The sequence below is a fragment of the Solanum dulcamara genome, chromosome 7 (assembly GCF_947179165.1).
Source record: "Solanum dulcamara chromosome 7, daSolDulc1.2, whole genome shotgun sequence".
NCBI classification, from domain to species: Eukaryota; Viridiplantae; Streptophyta; class Magnoliopsida; order Solanales; family Solanaceae; genus Solanum; species Solanum dulcamara.
Window position 1 is genome coordinate 7,167,317 of NC_077243.1, and position 19,013 is coordinate 7,186,329.

Here is a 19,013-nt window from a genome sequence, read left to right on the forward strand (position 1 = left end):
TTTTTCTATATGCCTTTAATAAGCTATATATTTCAGTTGAAAGGCATTTCCAATTTTCAAATTTAAATTGGGTGTTATGATATCACAATTTTCAAGATTTAATTTGTTAGAAATGATAATGATGAATTTATCAGAGATTCATAAAATTAGTAGTGGTGAATGCTTATAACCTTTTTCTATTATGCCTTTTTTTAATAAGCTATGTATTTCCGTTGAAAGGCATCGCCAAATTTCAAATTTAAATTGGATATTATGATATCAAAATTTTCAAGATTTAATTTGTTGGAAATGACAATGATGATTTTAGCGGTGATTAATAAAATTAGCCGTGGTGAATTTAATAGACATTAACAAAATAATGATAGTGAGTTTAGTAGCTGTTGGTAAATTTAACGGTCGTGATATTACTTTTTATGATATTAAAATTTTCATAAATGATGCTACGATAATTGAATTTGATGATGATGATGATTATATGATAAAAATTACAATTTGGTGGTGGATGTGTTAAAAAAAAGAAGAAAATTGTATGAATAAAAAGAAAAAAAATTAAGATTTAATTTGTTAAAATGGATAATGATGAATTTAGCGGTGATTGATGAAATTAGTAGCAGTCGATTTAATAGTCATTAATGAAATAACGATAGTAAGTTTGGTAGTCGTTGGTAAATTTGACGGTCATCGTAATGACTTTTATTGTATTGAAAAATTCAAAGATGATGTCACGATAATTGAATTTGATGATGATGATACTATGATATGGATGTGTAAAAAAAAAAGAAAAATATATGAAAAAAATATTAAATTAAATTATTGTATTGATATGGCACACTCACATTAAGCATATCATATAATAATGAAAGTATTATTATTATAAAATCACTTCAATCATACTTTGACTATTACCAAGGACATTTATGACTTTTCCTTTAAAGAACTAAAGCCCAAAATCAGTTTATAACATTTTTGACCTTGTTGTGAATAAATCCAACTCAGATTACAAATAGGGACCCACAGTTTGTTTCGCTCCCAGACAATCTCCGTCACCGCTAAGATGCTACGTGTTGAAAAGAACACAATCGGTCACCGCTTGTGACAAATATGAAAAAACAAGCAATTATTATTGGTCTGTCATATTTTAAATGTAACAGGCAGTCAATTTAGTGAAAACTTCAAATACAGGTGGGATATTACTCAGCTTCACACAGTTTTCTGAGAGGCGTTACAAAACAGTCTCCCAAACTGAGGAAAAAGGCTAAAAAAGCACCGAATTGAAGAGAAAAAGAGAGAGACAGAGAGCAAAGAGGAGCTATGGTGGGTGAAGAGAAGAAGAGGCATCAGATGATGCAAAACCTATTCGGTGACCAATCCGAAGAGGAGGAGGAAGAAGAAGAGGAGGTTGAATCCGAACACGAATCCAATCGTCAGCCTTCGGTTCGATTTTTTTAAAACTTTTTAAATCCAAATTTCTCTGTTTTCGATTAATCGACTTGTTTTCGTAATGAATTTTTAGTCAGTGAATTAATGTGATATGATTTTAGTTGATTTTCTGTTGAATTGTTAAACTTGGCCCTAATTGGTTATAATTTATATCATGTATGTTTATTGGTTCCATTTGTACAAGAATGATTTCGGAGGGAGAAATGGAGTAGGTTTAATCCAATTTAGTACCAATCTATACTTGAATGTGTGTAGCCAGCTCAGTGGTTTGAATGAACTGTCTTGTTCTATGGCATGGCAGCCTAATGAATGTTGAAATATATGCAATTTACAATGTTAACTTTGAATTTCCTATTGCATGAATTTGTAAAAGTCGAATCCTTTCTGAAAATTAAGAATTAAGGGATACTTTTCCTATCATCATTGATATATACATTTTGTACAGATGGTTGGAATCACGGATGATTCTCTCTCAGGCAGAATTTTATTGCCTATTGGTGTTATTTATAGCGGTAGCGTGCAAAGATTTGTTGGGCCATAGTTGTATAGTTTTCTTTGATTGTTTTAGTTTTTTTAAATTCTATCTTTTGCCCTCTATTTGATGACAATACTTGAGGTGATCTAACATGCTCTTATGTGTTAATGTCTTGGTCAAACAAAATAAAAGCTTCATAATTTCAGTCAATGTTACCTTTGCTTCTTGGAATTGGAATTCACATTTTTCATTCTTATTTGTGTCTGGTTACCTAAATGTTTAGACTTTGAATGCTATTATTTTCTTCTTCAGGATGACGGGGATGGAGGCGTGGAACCTGAAGGAGAAGGCGAAGGAGAGGGAGAAGGTGATGTTGATGTTGATGGAGAAGGTGATGTTGATGGAGAAGTTGATGTTGATGTTGATGTTGATGGTGAAGGTGAAGGTGATGGTGAAGGTGATGGGGATGGTGAAGGTGAAGGTGAAGTAGAAGGCCAAGGGGAGGCTGAGATGGAGAGTGAAGGTGAAATGCAAGATGTTGATCCTGGGCATGGAGAGAGTGAGGGTGAAAGAGATCAGAGTTCTCAGGAAATAGAGGTTGGTGATCAGAGGGTACAAAGTGAAGGAAGAGATTCAGAGAGTGATGAAAAAGAAGAATATGGTCAAAGAGTAGTGACTAGTAGGAGGCGGGAAGTAATTGACAGTGAATCAGAAAGATCTGAGGAAAACCACTATGGTGACAACGAAGATGAGGAAGTAAATCAAGCAAGAAGTCCAAGGTAATTGGTTGTCTGTTCCTTCCTGTCTCTACTTCTATTCCCCTCCCCCCCTCCCCTCCCTCCTGATGTTTTTGCCCGGGGAGAATGTAAAAACATGTTTCGGTCTTCTCATAACCAGCTCATGAGTCCTATTGCAACTGCTCATTGCTGATTCTGCTTGAGTTTATCCGTTGTAAATCCTTCATATCATTCGATATCATATAGCATATGTGGACCAGTAGCAAAAAACATTATAAAAGGTTTGGTTACAGGTGGAATTTTGATTTCTCATCTTGGTGAAAGGAATTCTTCTCTGATGTTGCGATGTTGCTTTGTAGCATCCAATTTTTTTTTGATCACAGTGATCTTTTGTTTTGCTGTAGGTCTCCTGGGGAAGAGAAAGATGAGGCTCACTTATCCTCTGCTCCGGAGATTCGTGATGTGTTTGGGGATTCAGAGGACGAAGAAGAGGCTGATTATGTTGTTCAGAATAAAATCGATGAGGAGCAAAATGTTTGTACAAGTGCTCAATGAGGAGTACATTTCAACTTCAGTAGTTGTTTGGTTCACTTATGGATTTTAAATATTTCTCATTGCAGATATCCCCAATGGAAGAAGAAAATAGCTATGGAAAATTGAGGCAAGAAGATATTATACCTGAAGATGATGGCGGATACGAGTCTGAAGAAGAGAATGTGGAATCTAAAACTAAGGAAAAACCAGTTGGGCCCCCATTAGAGCTGGAGATTCCATTGCGTCCACCACCAACTTATTCAGACAACGTCAGTATTCTTTCTTGTTTCTACTGATGTAATTCAAAAATATTTTTTGTGTTTCAGAAACATTACCCTGAATGATTCATATCTAGACTAACCAGTAGAATACACTTGTCCGTTATATTTGTCACTACATTATTACCATCATCATCTTCTAATTCTATCATCTGTAGAAGAGGAGGAGGAAAAACAATAACTTCTTGCTTACAATGCTTTAAAAGTCTTTTCTTTGAAACCTTTTGCCTGTTTATAGTTTTTGAGCCAAAATAGGGCAGGCACCTTATATATATATGTATATATATATATTTATATTTTTTTTTTCAGTATGAAACTTGAGGATCAAAGAATGTTTCCCCACCTTTTCCTCATTTGAGTATTAGACATTCTTTTTTTTTTAGAAACTGGTAACTTCGTATATTCCTCAAAAGAAAGTACTAAAACTGTACTGGTCAATTTTTACAACATGTACTTCAAATCCTACTATCTTTTACTAAATTGAGTCTAGTACATCAATTATGGAGATAGTATCATTTGAGTATAACTGATTACACCAAAAACATAGTAGCATAAGACAATTTAGTTTGACTTTTTGCATACTAGTCTCTATACTATCAAAAGCTCTAGAGTTCCTTTCCTTCCATATTGCCAACCATATACTAGCCGGGACAATTCTCCATCTGTCTCTGTTCTTGGATTGCTTTCCTGCTTCCTTCCAACTCTTCCAACTCTGGATTGCTTCTGTGATCTTGGCAAGCATGGTCCATGACATACCCTTAAGATTCAAGAATAACCTCCATAGTTGGCCAGTTATCTTGCAGTGTAGAAAGAGATGGTTAACTGTCTCAGCAGTTTCCACACAAAAGAAACATCTAGAACATAATGGTATCCCCTTCCTTTATAACTTGTCTTGAGTCAGTACAAGTACAACTTCTTTGCTTAACAATCAGACAAAACATGCCACTTTGAGTGGGATTTTTGACTTCCAGATTCCTCTCCATGGCCAGTGACTTTGAGGTTGATTGGTGTGGTTCAGCCAGTTGTATGCACAACCCACCTTAAAATTGCCCTTCCAATTGCCTTTCCACCACAAAATGTCTTGACCTCCTTCCTGTCCATTAAATTGCCCAATGGTGTTGAAAAAATCTGCTACCCTTGAATCTCCCAATCATTTAATTGTCTTCTAAAAATGAAGTTCCACCCTTGAGGAGTCTAGTGATCTACTATGGTCTTCTATTGGTGAGATACTAGAGAATATATATCAGGATACAAGACCTCTAGCCTACCTGCCTCATGCCAAGCATTCTTCCAAAATTCTGTTCTCTCCGTTCCTCATTTAGGATTGTTCTTCATTATTGAACTTCCACAAGATTTCATCCTAAAGGCTTTGCTCTGATTCATCAAGTTCTTTATTCACAGCAGTGATACAATGTCTGATCCACTGGATCCACTTCATCCCAAATTCCATTCTCCCCATTGTGATCAAAAGATACTTCCAATTAACATGATCATATACTTTTTCCATGTCTAGCTTACAAAGTATTCCAGGTTTCTTTTGCTTTTGTCTGGAATCCACTGCCTCATTAGCTATCAGCTCTGCATCCATGATTTGTCTTCCTTGGATAAAAGCCATTTGCCGGGAATCCACAAGTTTAGCCATTACCCCTTTCATTCTCTCTGTCAGAACTTTAGCAAAAAGCTTGTAGGTGCTGCCTATTAAGCTGATAGGTCTGAAATCTCTCAGTTCCTTGGGATGAGAGTAATAAATGTTGCTTTCAAACACTTCCTGCTCATAGAAGTTTTAGAAAGCTTTCATGACGTCCTCCTTTACCACCTCCCAGCATTTTAAGAAGAAACCCATGGTGAATCCATCAGGCCCGGGTGCCATATCAATTGCACACATTTTCAGACATTTTAGAACTTCACTCTCCTCATTAAGGTTCTGGGTTGATAAAAAAGGCTGAAACAATAATGACAAACATGAATGTTCTAAATATTTGACAACTCGACGTGAGCAATGGCAACATGTAGACCAACTGAATTTGCTGTATAAAAAGAAATAACTGGACCACAGTTAGTCTGATTGAAAGTTTTCCCAAATAGAAGCTTAAAATCTATCCAAGGTTTTCAGAGGATAAGCCATGATATACCCACCGTCCAATTTCTAATATGGATTCTTTAAATCCAAGGTGGTTATATCATGGCTTATCCTCTGAAAACCTTGGATAGATTTTAAGCTTCTATTTGGGAAAACTTTCAATCAGACTAACTGTGGTCCGGTTATTTCTTTTTATACAGCAAATTCAGTTGGTCTACATGTTGCTATTGCTCACGTGGAGTTGTCAAATATTTAGAACTTCTTTCATGTTTGTCATTATTGTTTCCGCCTTTTTTATCAACCCGGAACCTTAATGATTGATAATATCATTTGGTGCGTAATCCTGAACTTTTTATTTGTCCACTTTCTTATGATGCAGATGAGCATGATCAAGGTTTCTAACATAATGGGCATTGATCCCAAGCCCTTTGATCCAGAAACATATGTTGAAGAGGACGTTTTTGTGACTGATGAATCTGGATCCAAGAAGCGCCTAAGCTTAGTTAACAACATTGTTCGATGGAGGAAAGTTAGAAAGCCTGATGGCACAACAACTGTAAGTGAATTATATTTCTCAAAAAAAAACTGTAAGTGATTTTGAAGAAACTCGTTTATATCTATATGCTCGGGCATGGATCAGAAAATCATCTCATCTCTGATTTTCCTGATGATTTAGGCAAGTTTGTGTGGATTTCATGAGAGAATTAATACGCTTCTTAGATGTAGATTCATTAATCACAAAACGTCACCTTCAACACAGTTATGCTCGGGCATAGATGAAGGTGACGTTTTGTGATTAATGAATCTACATCTAAGAAGCCTATGTACTTAGTTAATAATACTGTTTGGTGGAGGGAAGTAAAGAAACCCTGGGAACATACGCAAGTGAACTTTTGCATAAACTCTGTTATATTTATATGCCATGGCATGGTTTCAGAAAATGAAATCATATGAAATAAGCAATTTTGCACTTGTTTATGTTGCACATGCTTGTTGATTCATCAGTGTAAGTTGAGCTCTATGGCATGTGTTGTCTGATGATGCTAGGAGATTTTTTTTCTGTTAAAGAAATGGAACTTTTGTTGTTCTGAAGTGTTTATTCCACATAATAGTTAAACTTATCAAAATGTTAGTGGAAGAAAAATCCGAGGGTGTGGCCTAGTGGTCAAAGAAGTGGGTTCTGAAGGGGGTCTTGGGTTCAAATCCCAATCCCAACTGAAGCATGATCTTTTCGAAGGGAAAAAAAGAAGAAATAAAAGGCATAAGGTACATCAAATGAACATGAAATCAAGAAAATGAGGAGGTAATAATTAATATATAATAGGTTATGTTTCTAGTCTTTCTTAAAAAAAATATTAATAGGCTATCTTGACTTTGACGTCTTTGGTGGCTGGTCAAATACCGCTGATATCTATGTTGGAGCTAAAGCTTTCAAAGCTGGACCATGCAATGACAAGTAAAATTCCCCTTCAACAAAATAAGATTAAGGTTATGGTTAAAAGGAAATTCGTGTATTAGTCATAGAGACTGACATAGAAAGTAGAAACAGATAGTACTATTCTGCATCTTCTTGAAGCCAGCAATGAAATTTCTTATTACTTCATCAAAAAAAAAAGTAAGTAGAAACAGATACTTGCATGTCTCTATAACTCTACAAGGTGGACTGCTTGTTAGTTATTTATCATTGGTCATACTTCAAGAACACTTTATTATTTTATGTGAGTTTGGATTCACAGGTCAAGAAAATTTCTGCATATAGCATTTCCTGGTACTGACTGAATGGATGTTTCTGTATGTAGGTAGAAAGCAATGCACGCTTTGTGGAATGGTCTGATGGCAGTGTGCAATTAATGATTGGAAATGAAGTTCTGGACATATCTACGCAAGATGCGCAGCATGATCATTCACACCTGTTTCTTAGACATGGAAAGGTGAAATCTCACGTGCAAAATCCTATTTACTTTGGCTGGGAAATTTCTGGAAAAATAGTGGTCCTTTCGTCAAATCAGCAGATACACACACAACTTCACAAAAGAAAGAGGAACTTGTACGTAGTTGAGCCTTTTTGAGGTCCTCACATGTTTTTTAATCAGTGGATAAGTTGTAGAGATCACAATACGCAAGAGTAATTACTTCCTGGTTGTCTCTTAATCCATCCCTGGATTGCTTATCTTTCCTCACCACCGGAAGACTCCTTTCTCCTTAACTTTTCAGATAGTTTACCAGTTTCCTCCCTCAACCTGTGATCTTTCTCCCTTTTGCAAAAGCTCGGCTGCATGTCTCCCTCACCCCTCTTATTATTTGATATCAGACTCTGACCAGTCTGTCCCAATTTATGTGCTCTTTCTATATTGGGATGCGTTCTATCCATTCCAATGTTAATGAATATCTACACAACTGACACGACTTTGAAGAATTCAAAGTCATTTAGCTATTCAAATTCAAACTATGATAGTGTTTTTTTTTCTCTATCAGAGTAATTTCCACCTAATATAGTAATACTTCTTTCCATTACCAGCTAATGTTGTAAAGAAAATGTACATTGGGACTGGGCTTAACTGAACCTTAAAAAAGCTAGCTAGCTCATGAAATGAGATTGTCCAAGATTTTATAAGGAAATAATACGTTATCCCTCAACCTTTGTCATGCTACTTTTTGTTCAGTGAAGACTACCAGTTAGACATTTGGCTAGCAAGGGAGTTCATATGCAGTTATCGATTGATTCTTTATATTTTTTATATCTTCTTTATTCCTATTAAATATTAAGGGATCAGAAGCTGAAAGCTGTTCCACTTTAAGTTAGGTAGTATACTAGTATTAAGTGTGAGATCAGCCTACATAACCGGATTTGATATCAGGTTGACACCTATGACTTGCAAATATTAACATTGTTGCTGCAATTGAACTTCGATGAATCATATTTGGATTGAATACTATTAAATTTTTCTATCTCAATACCTACAGTCTATGTACTTTATGACATTTATTGCATTGTGATCCTTAGCATAAACACCTAACTCGCAGGGAATACTTCAATCACAAGGGAGAATTTTAAGCAAGATGAGGTTTATGCCTTCATCATTGACATCGAACTCTCACCGTTTATTGACTGCCCTTGTTGATTCACGTCATAAGAAGGTTTACAAAGTGAAGAACTGTTTCACTGACATTGACCCTGAGAGGGAGAAAGAGCAAAAGGAGAAGGTAAAATTGATGGATTATATTTTGCTTTTTTTACATTATAGCTGGCAAGTTGACTTTGACTTTCTTTTTGTCTATGAAGGCTGAAAGCCAAACAATCAGAGCAGGTGTACTCCTCAATCGGAAAAAGGAGAAGGTCAGCCGCAAATACATGCCTACGTTACGTAGGGAACGCCAACTCTCTCCTGGTTTCTTGGAGGATGTGCCTGAGGAGGTTAGATATTTTTTTTTCATTTGTCATGCATATTGTAGGAAAGCATTATTCAGTGGCATGATATATAGAAACCTCCTGTTCCCTGCTTGCTCTGAAGTGGGTGAATTATCTGTTCAACACAATTCAATGTTTATATAAGTGTTGCCTTGTGGAAGACTTTAGTCGAACTACTTGGCATTCCATAAGAAAAAGTTGCCACTCTGATCTATCATATCTGCCTATTTGAATTTTCTCCCATTATCAGGAAGAGGATACTGATTACTATGACTCTCGACGGTCTGCTGCTCGCCGTCGCTTTGAAGAAGACTTAGAGATGGAAGCTCAAGCTGAGAAACGAATCATTAATGCAAAAAAGGTTCAAAAATCAAGTGGAATCAAAGAAATTTCCCCTTATTTTTTGTTACTTTTTCAGCTAACCTGAAGATTCTCCCCTTTCAGAAAGATATTCCTAGGCAAACATCATTGCCTGCTTCAAAGCATTCTCGACGCCCTGTTGATTTTGATGACAGCGAGAAGGAGGAGTCTGAGTATGAAACCGAAGAGGATGAAGAGGAAGAAGAGAGGTCTCCACCGCGTAGAAGGGCTGTCCAGGAGGAGCCGGAATATGAAGAAGAGCAAGAGCGTGATCAGGGCGAGGAGGAAGAAGCATATGATGAAGAGTCAGAAGAGGAGGCTGAGGTAGGAAACTGTTCTTCACTGTCTAGTAATAGCCCATCTGAATCTTCTTGATCATGTATTGCATTTAATAAATAGGTAACTGTGAGAAGCTTAAACTTTTACTGGGAAGTTCCATACTTTTGTTATTTCTTAATCTGCCAGTTTTAAACTCTTGTCCCAGAACTGTTGTAAACTTCCTAAACACATAGGCCTTCTCATATAAATTAGTGAGATGGTTCAACAAGATTCATTTAGTGTTCGACTCTGTGTGCCATTTTCCTGGGCAGACGTGTCAGATGTTCTCTGCTCAGTAATTTGTTTGAGGATAGTTTTATAAACATGCTGATCAGGGTAAGGCTTCCTCAGCTGGAGTTGCTGAGTAAGACCTTAATGATTGCTAGATATGCTAGTGAGACTTTCAAGACCACATGGGCTGCTTGCCATATCCCTGTCCCCTACTTTTTTGCATCAATTTTGTGGCACTACAAGCTATCAACTGCTGTATCTGGTTTTTCTGTGTGCTGACTGTGTAATAATTTGGAGATGGGACTGTTCAAAATGTGAAACCTGTTATGTCGTATTAAATTAAATATCTACGAGCAGGACAAAAGCTACAAAGCTGCCAGCTTGGATTTCAAAAAGGATAATTACCTTATCTAGCTTATTCATCTAGTCGTCGAATCTTTGAAAATACTACTAATTTTATTAGATCTGATTTAATAATGATAAATGCTTTTAGCATAAAAAACACTTGTTCAAGTGTTTAATTTTATAAAAAGGTAATTCAATTTCATTTTTTTGAAAAGGCAATTTTTGTTGTTAGAGGTTTTGGAAGAAATTCTTGTTGTGAATTCGAGTTTTTGTTCCTAAAACTTGGCTAATATTTTTGATGAACAACTTGCCTCGCTAATTTAACCTGTGGAGTTTCTGGTTGAAGTTCATTTTTCTAATGAACAATAGAAGCACGTTATAATGATTGTACCATACTCCACCAAGGGATGCCATAGAGGTAAAAGAGTCTGAGATGTGGAGGAACAAACTTAGAACCAAATTTTGAATCCCGGCAGAGTCGACAATATTAACTGAGAAAGAAATCCACCAGGGCAAAAATTCCAGGAGAATCTTTCCATCTGTCCTAGCCTTGGTGAGTAGAGTAACTCGATACATGTGTTGATGGGAGGTAGCTGGTAATTGGCGAATTAGTCGTGGCATGCACAAGTTGGCTTGGATGTTACTTTTAATATAAAAAGAAAAGTAATTGTATCAAACTTCTAATTAAGTGTTTGTATACACACTATATGTCTCCAAGATGCAGTGCCTCCCAAAATGGGGCATTACAATTATATCATTGATCGCTTTGGTATTTATTGTCCGTCGACCCCTTTAGGTAAGAAAATGAGATATATATGGACTATTTCTGCCAATGTGAGCTTTGCAAAGTGTTGTTGATCGGAAGCTCGGATAAAGGTGATTTTGGTATGTGAACAATAACAACCACAAAACCTAGTGTGATCCAACAAGCGGGGTCTAGGGAAGGTGGGGTGTACGCAGAGTCGCAAACCTTACCCCCTACCTTTGAGGGGGTAGAGAGGTCGTTTCCAGTAGACCCTTGGCGGTATGTGGACAACTAGTTTAGAAAAACTTTGCTCATTATGATTCCTCTTAACAAGGCCTTAATGGACGAGATTGATATAAAGGATTCATGTAACCGACTCAAAATTAGTTCGGATCGAGGCTTAAATAATTAGAATTGGTATGTAGAGCTATTATGGAGTAAGAAGATTTACATCAAAGACGCACTGTTATAGATGCCCGCTGTTCACTACCTTTTTGGACCTAAGACTTTAATGGAAAGGAGATCAAGGTTTGAAGCAATTATGCAGCTTGATACTTAATAATTGTTTCTTTGCTTCTGTAGCAATTTTGGTGGTCATCATTGCACGGAAATGAGGGATACGTTACCATAGGGTCTCAAGACAAAGGGTTTGGTTCATTGACCCTGGATGTCGTTAGAAGGAGAAATTGAATCACGAGGTTCAATTAAAGCAACTAAACAGGCTGACAGAATCCATGTCAACATTTCCCATGAAGAAGACTCTTTATAAACACTAAAATTTTTGGCGAAGTTCATAATGTTAAATATGCTCAGAAGAGGACAATGCAAAGGAAAACTGGAACAAAATACAAGATGAGTAGTATCTGCCTAGGTGCTATTCCGATAGCAGAAGAAAATGGTTCTCTAGTGCTTTAGAGTTGAAACTAAAGTGTCTACATCGCTTGAGCAAAATCAAAATTTTTAGTGCATCGAAGTTGCCTGAGTTATCGACTACAATAAATGTCCTCTTCATTTAGCCTTGAAGAAATGATATGATCGGGGTTTCGATAGAAACATAAAGTATTTTCCCTTTTTCTAGCAATTTCCTTTTATTGGTCAATGTTTGGTATTTGTTAGCAAGGGAGGAAGAATATTGGATGATGAATGCGATCCGTTTCATCACTTACGAAATATGGATGTCTCATGAGTTGTTCCGTGTTCCTGGTGTTTCATTTTCTCACGGTAGCTTGTCCTCATGCATGGAGGCCCGTTAGGGCTATTCAAAAGTAATGCACTCTTTCTAAAATTTCATGCTTTTGATGCAAGGTCACATTTTCTCGGGGTATTAGTCTTCCTCTACCGGTTGAATTTATTTTTCTAGAAATATAATTGGATTTTATAGATCGTAAGAGATCAGATTATAATAGCATGCGTATAGGAATAGATGGTTTTCCACTCCATATTTCCAAAACATTCCACTTCATGAATGAGTTAATTTTACTTGTTTGAGTGAGCCCTTGGTGTCACTTCACCGGTAATATTAGGGCCTAATGCTTGGATATAAGGTTTTTGAAATTGAAATGCTGGATGACACAATAGTACAACAACAACACACCAATGTAATCTCACAAGTGGGGTTTGTGGAGGGTAGAGATTAGAGTCTATTTCCGGTAGACCCTCAGCAAGAATGACACAATAGTAAACAAGAGTAAACCATTGCCGGTGTAGGCAGGTGCAAAAGTCCATTTTGGAGAAGTTAGTGAGGTCGTATTTGCAATGCATAGTTATTTAAGGCGTAGAATATCAATAAATCAGCATGGGTTACACATAATGTATGAGTTAATTTTTTTTACCTATTAAGAAAAAATATGTAAGACATAAAATAAATGGATGAAATGAGGTGTGTTACGAGAAGGCTATATTGATTTTCAGAATAGTTGAGCTCATATTTTTTGACATGGCAAACTACTTGACCTCATTGCTTAATTTTTACCAGATTCCAACTTGAGGCTGGCTGTATGGATTTTCAAAACGGTTTAGGTATTTAGCTAGTTTGATATCTGGTTATGCAATTTTCTCTCTAGTTTCCATCTTTTAAATAAAATGAAAAATGCATTAAGTTCGATGTATAGGAAAAGTTCTCGAAGTGAAAGGCAGAACTCCAAGTTTTTTTTGAACCCCTCCCTAGGAGCTTCCGCTTTATTTTTATTTTTTGGCTCCCGTGGTGGCTCGAACCCACAACCTTAGAGTTGGAGGTGGAGGGTGCTTACCACCTGAGCAACCCCTCTTGTCGCAGAACTCCAAGTTCGATGTAGTTCTTCAACAATAATGAAGAATTTGAAGCGCTATTTTAAATCGCCGAAATTTAACTTTTGTCCTCACCTACCACATACCATCGACCCTTTCTTTTAAATTTGTATCGTATACTGCTTGCAGCTTGCCACCTTCTTCAACTTACCAAATCATTGATTGCATTTACCTAAGCCAATGACTGCTATCAGAGGCAGTCCCCACCAGCACATAAATTTGCCCAATCTCTACTCTTCCCTCTTCCCAAATAATTTCAGTATGATTAGCGAAGTATTCTTCAATGAATTTAATCTCCATGTGAGAGGCCAGATGAAAATGCATGTTCAGTGTTTCGTGCTCCTATGTTCATGCCGAGACAGCATTAGCGACATCCAAGGATGAGATAAGAGGGATACTCCGGTACACAAACATAATGGAAGAGAAAATGGAATCTAACTTCAAAACAAACGAGATCATTTGGAAGGAGAGAAAACTGTTTACTAGCCTCAGGGGCATAAGGTGGACTATGCCTGAAAGAGCAGGTCAAGCTCTAGTAAGCTGGATCAATGAGGGTAGTGGCAGTATAGACAAAAATAGATGGAGAATTGTCCCAGCAGCAATATGTGGATCATTTGGAAGGAGAGAAATTCAAGATGTTTTGGAAGTATCAGTAGCCCTTTTACATAGGATTAAAATGAACTGCATTATCACTTGTTGCTATTGGTGTAGTTCTGAGCATATAGATGATCCTCTAGCCATTATAGACATCTTAGGATCCTCCTAAGATGAAATAGGACCTCAAGATAGTTTTTTTCTTTTTATGGTTGCTGAGCCTAGCCTACTCAGTTGTTTGTAGCTCTGTGATGTAAATTTTTGGGATCGCAACCTTAGTGCTGATACATACAAACTTGTTACCTTTGTCAAAAAAAAGAAAACTAGATTTCTTCAGAAACAGTATGAAAATAACAAATCTGTAGATTTTAATGGTAGATGGAAAAATATTTATGGCACTGATCTTGAAAAATTTCCTGCCTTTTATATCTTTCACTCTCCTTCTGTGCATTCTTTCTTTAATTTCTCTTCTAAAGTTTGATTCTTCTGAGTATGATGATGATGACCATCATATTTGGTGATCAGTCCTGTTTGGAGTCAACAAATGCAGCAATCAGGGGATCTCCCAGTAAAATTTGATTATTCAATGACGGTATACATGGTTCACTCTAGTTTTTAATTTTGGTTGACAACAAGTAATCCAAATAGGATTTTACCTTGTTAACAATCTCAGTCTTAGAAAACTGCACCTCAGCAGGACGCAGGCTACACACTTTTATGGTGTCTGGCTTCTAGAGGAAAAATTGGAAGGGAGCATAGATCACAGGGAAATCAATCTAAAATTTCAATCTTCGGAACCAGAATGTCCCCCGTTAACATGCTACCTCCTACCTGCTCTAAAGTTGATGGATCACAGAAATATGCTTTCTACCCGTACCTTCTAGTTCTTTTTGGAGTTTCCTATTATGGTTAAAAAGAATTGTTCTGCGCTGATTAATACTGCTTTGTATGCTAAATCATTAAGTTGGGACTCCAATTCCCTGCAGTTTGATGAATTTACTTATCTGAATTTTGATTGTTAAAGTTTTCTTCCTTTTTTTTTGTGGTTCAAAATTCATCAGGAGCCAAAGCAAAATGTTAGGGAATCAGCACCAAGTCATAAGCGGAAAGGGATTGAGTCAGATGAAGAATCTCCTCCAAGGAAGAACCCAATTCATCGCAGAATGGCAATTGTTTATGACAGTGATGAGGACTAACATGTAATGGCATGGAATCTAAGACAAGTGAGTGTTGGATGTGAACTAATTTAAGCTCCCTGTCTGACATGCTTCTTCTGTGATAAGATGTCAACGCTTCTTTTTGTGATGAATGTATGACATACTGAGTTGTATTTTCATCTTGCATATACATGTCTCTGCTCTGGAGAGTTTTTTTGCCCCATCATCTTTTGTCTTCAACTCTACTAAATCACAAGTTTATTGCATCCGTTGAAAGATTAATTGCCAAACGTCCTGTTTTGCTTGTAAATTGATTACTGGAGTTTATGTGTAGTTGCTGGCGTTTGGCTGTAGCAATTGAACTAGGTCAAGTGCATGGCTTTTTAGTGAGATTTGCAGACTAGTTGCAATAATTATTTTCCATCCAAAGACATCTTGAAATTGTGAGCTGGAAAGCTTTTTGTTATTTACTTCCTCTGTTTCAATTTGTTTAGCTTACTTTCCTTTTTAGTGGTTCTTTCTTTTGACAATTCTTTAATTCCAACTTTCCTCATGAGATGTTTAAAACCAAAAGATTAAACGACATTTTGGTACATTCTTCATATATTTAGTTTAGGAGCACAAGTTTCAAAAGTCTTCTTTACTTTCTAAACGTCATGCCAAGTCAAAATCAAACAAACAAATTGAAAACTGAGGAAGTATATAAAGTTTGTGGCTGCACAGTGGTCAAGAAGTTCTTTGTGGTAGTCTGGTAGAGTAGTAGTAGTAAAATTATCATCAGCTAATGAATCATCATATTGGTTCTAGCAAAAAATTATAATGGTTATTATATCTGTATGTATACTATCCAGAGTTAGGAATGATGGTGAAGCGGTGGTGCATGGTTTTCTTTGAGATATATGTACATCTTTTATCAACTTTTAACCAGAGTTGCTTTGAAACTTAAGTGCTAAATTCTATCTGTAAGGACCTATTTTTCTAGTTTTCACAAAACTGCATGCACACTGGATTTTTGGGATTGAAGTTTTGAAGTGTTCACAACCTTTCTTGATCAGGTTTGCATTTGCCAGGCAAATTTGCACAGGAGATTGTCACAGGATGGAATGGGACGCTCAAAAGCCTGGGATTTGAAAAGAGGCATCAAGAGCCTGAATGTTGTTCAGTTATACATCATGACCTCCCTTAGGTTTATACTTTCAGATATCTTTCTCATGCTGAATTTGGCAATGAGCCGTAGCAGAACTGATGTTACCTTTTTCTTCCCTGTCGTATGAATTGTTGTTTAAGATGGATATAACCTGGGTTTTTTATCGGTGACGTATTTATAAATGAAACTTGAAACTTAGTACAGCTTGCTGTTGTCTTTTCTTTACATGTTCATCAGTTTTTCCCCTTGCTCAATTCAGCAGTTATTCTGTAACTGTACGAAAGAGAGTGGCAAAAGCATGTTTGCTTTGCACCCTTCGGTTTCTGTTCTTGTAGTTTGCTTTCTGAAAAAGTCCCATAGAGATCATGTGGAACTGATTCACTAAAATCTGGTCAGTCTTGATTTTATTCTAGCTGCAAAGAACCAGGGGAGCAGTTTGGGCTTCTGTTTTCTGGGATGATTGAGGTTTCCAAGCATCTGCTGGATATCTTCAATGCAGGCGCTCTTGCTTATAGTGGCAAAGATGCTTTGTCTGTTTTAATGTAGTTTTGTTGAGCCATTTTGTGATGGAACAACCCAAAATCCAGTTATTTCAGCTAATCTTTCAAATTGGTCTCCGAAGGTAGTGAAATCTCTTGTGGGGTAAGTTTCGACCTGCACTGCACCAAAAGGGCAACGATCTGGGCACCATCTCAAAGAAAGGCTCGATGAAATAGATATATCTATTGAGATGCAAACTACCTATGTCCAGATAGAAAGAACCTATGAAGCTTTTACTATTCAATCAAGAATTTAGAGTCGTCCAGTCAAAAACTGAGATTTTGAGCCACAGCCGTTGGTTCTTTGGATAAGTGCACAAATAGCCGTATTTAGGACTTTGTTTAAGGAATAGTCGACGTTTATAAAGTTGTTAGAGTTTAATCATTTCAAAATCAACTTTCAGACACTTGAGATTGAAGTTGAGAATTGTTTATCTGAACTTTTCAAATTTCTAATAGCCGACTCTAAAGTTAGGCTTGACGGTCCCAACATTTCACAGGCTAATTTTTAAATTTGTAGTCTTTTTTAGTCAAATTTTGATTTCAACTTATTTTGAAAAATACTTTTGGTGATAAACAATTCATGTTTGGCTAATCAAATTAATAAACACTTTTGAGCAACAAGTAGTGTTTCGTCAAACTTTTAAAGTGTTTTTAGTTGTATTTTCTCAAAAGTGGTGTTGGGAAAAAAACTATACTTCTTTTATCTTCTGGGAAAATAACTTTTGTTACGTCCCAAAATCACTTATTTTCTCTCCTAAAACTTGGTCAAACATCTCACTTTTTAAAAATTAACACTTTTAATCTCCCAAAAACTTGACCACGATTAGTTTTAAAAACATTGAATAGTATATATATATATAGGAAGCCTACTTGTAAAGCCTGTAATCAGATTCTCTATTTTTCCTGTATATCCATTGTTTGATGTTATAATAACCATGCCAAAGAAGGATTATTGAATACACACCTTTGTATTAAATTAAAAAAATACAATAATTGCAAGTTTTTCCCCTTCACATTCATAAGATTATTATATCGGTCTTCTCTGTTTTAATATCCTAATCCACTAACCATTTATTAGAAGTGTAACACCCCTAAAAATATTGTATATGATGTTTCAATTTTCGATGAAAATGATATTGTTTCTGTATTTTGAGAATAACTTTTAATAGGATGGTCCAAATTAGGTGATTCAAATTTATAAATAACCCGAACATCATTACCTACAATTTTTGTGGACCATATTTTAAGTTTCGGAGGTTAAGTAGGTCAAATAAATTAATTATTGCAAGACATGGTGCTGTAACGAAATAGAATGTTTGTAGAAGAAAATTCATATCTCATTGTACGATGCTCCAAATCAATTGATTCTTGAACAACATGAAAGTAGACTTCTAGAGAAACAATTCATATGTAGACACCAAATTCTAATGAGTAAGTTATCTTTTTCAAATGTAACTCCAAAAAAGGGGATTCCGTTAAAAGAAGGTTCATCTCACCAACCATGAAAAGATCTAGATTCATTTGACATCATCCATGACATCACAATCTACCATTAAATTTTCAGATTTTTCTTTATAATTATTTTAGTTATTATTAGGTCCCTCCTTCACACCTATAAATGCCACCTTATTTCATCATTTTGTTCATCAAGCTTTCTCAAGCAACTCTTCTCTCTATACACTCCTTTACTCATTCTCAAAATATAGTTTTAGTTCTTAGTATTGTAGAAATACTATTCCGATGATTCATATACCCGGATAGTACACAAAACGCTCCGGCGAGGAAAAAATGCTAGGATTCAAGAGTGTTTATTAAGTCCTTCGATTCTGAGTAACGCTTCAGATTCCAGGTATGTAAGACTTCAATAAGAGTATTCCTTCCACTCTCATGCCTAAAGTATTTTGATTATATGATAAATTATGTTTATTTTCTTTAAGCTTTACTCTAAGTTATGTGGGTGTTTATCCATGGGTTCTTCCACCCATGTAGTTCAAAACTCTTTCAACTAAATCTCTTGATTTCAAATAAGATTTTCTTATGGGTAATTCTTATTTCTACTTAATAGCATGAATCGTAGTTATACTTATGAATATTGATCTATTTTGATGCAAAATGATTTCATATTATGAATTGATGGTTTGGAAGTATTTTCTCTATTTAGCTTTTTAAAGGTTCTTGAAATTCATGGTGGGTTGTTTAAAACATGATTTTTAATTGATGGATTTCAAAGTATTTATGTATAATTTCATTTACATTCATGTTTGAAAGTTGAAGTGATTTGAACCCACCTGATTTTACTATGTTTTCAATGAAGTTTGACTTGAAAACTTTGGCT

General features: G+C 36.0%; 1 protein-coding gene across 2 annotated transcripts; it reads left to right on the forward strand.

Annotated features, from left to right (window-relative positions):
• The first annotated feature begins 1,197 nt into the window (after positions 1–1,197).
• Positions 1,198–16,339, forward strand: LOC129894294 (protein LEO1 homolog). 2 transcript variants are annotated; one of them, XM_055969915.1, is made up of 12 exons: positions 1,198–1,434; positions 2,228–2,694; positions 3,057–3,186; positions 3,273–3,455; positions 5,924–6,100; positions 7,344–7,475; positions 8,569–8,748; positions 8,828–8,959; positions 9,204–9,314; positions 9,398–9,637; positions 14,894–15,055; positions 16,045–16,339. In XM_055969915.1, exons 1-11 carry the CDS (start codon positions 1,312–1,314, stop codon positions 15,026–15,028), a joined length of 2,010 nt encoding a protein of 669 aa, XP_055825890.1. In that variant the 5' UTR covers positions 1,198–1,311; the 3' UTR covers positions 15,029–15,055; positions 16,045–16,339. The 2 variants fall into 2 exon arrangements, with proteins under 2 accessions (XP_055825890.1, XP_055825891.1); XM_055969916.1 differs by having other exon boundaries at positions 16,060–16,339.
• The last annotated feature ends 2,674 nt before the right edge of the window (positions 16,340–19,013 follow it).

Bases quoted from the DNA above. Each gene is read 5' to 3' on its own strand.
- LOC129894294 (XM_055969915.1), top strand. From the start codon at position 1,312: ATGGTGGGTGAAGAGAAGAAGAGGCATCAGATGATGCAAAACCTATTC. The intron at 6,101-7,343 runs GTAAGTGAATTA...TTCTGTATGTAG, and splicing joins AGCCTGATGGCACAACAACT to GTAGAAAGCAATGCACGCTT. The intron at 8,749-8,827 runs GTAAAATTGATG...TTGTCTATGAAG, and splicing joins AGAAAGAGCAAAAGGAGAAG to GCTGAAAGCCAAACAATCAG.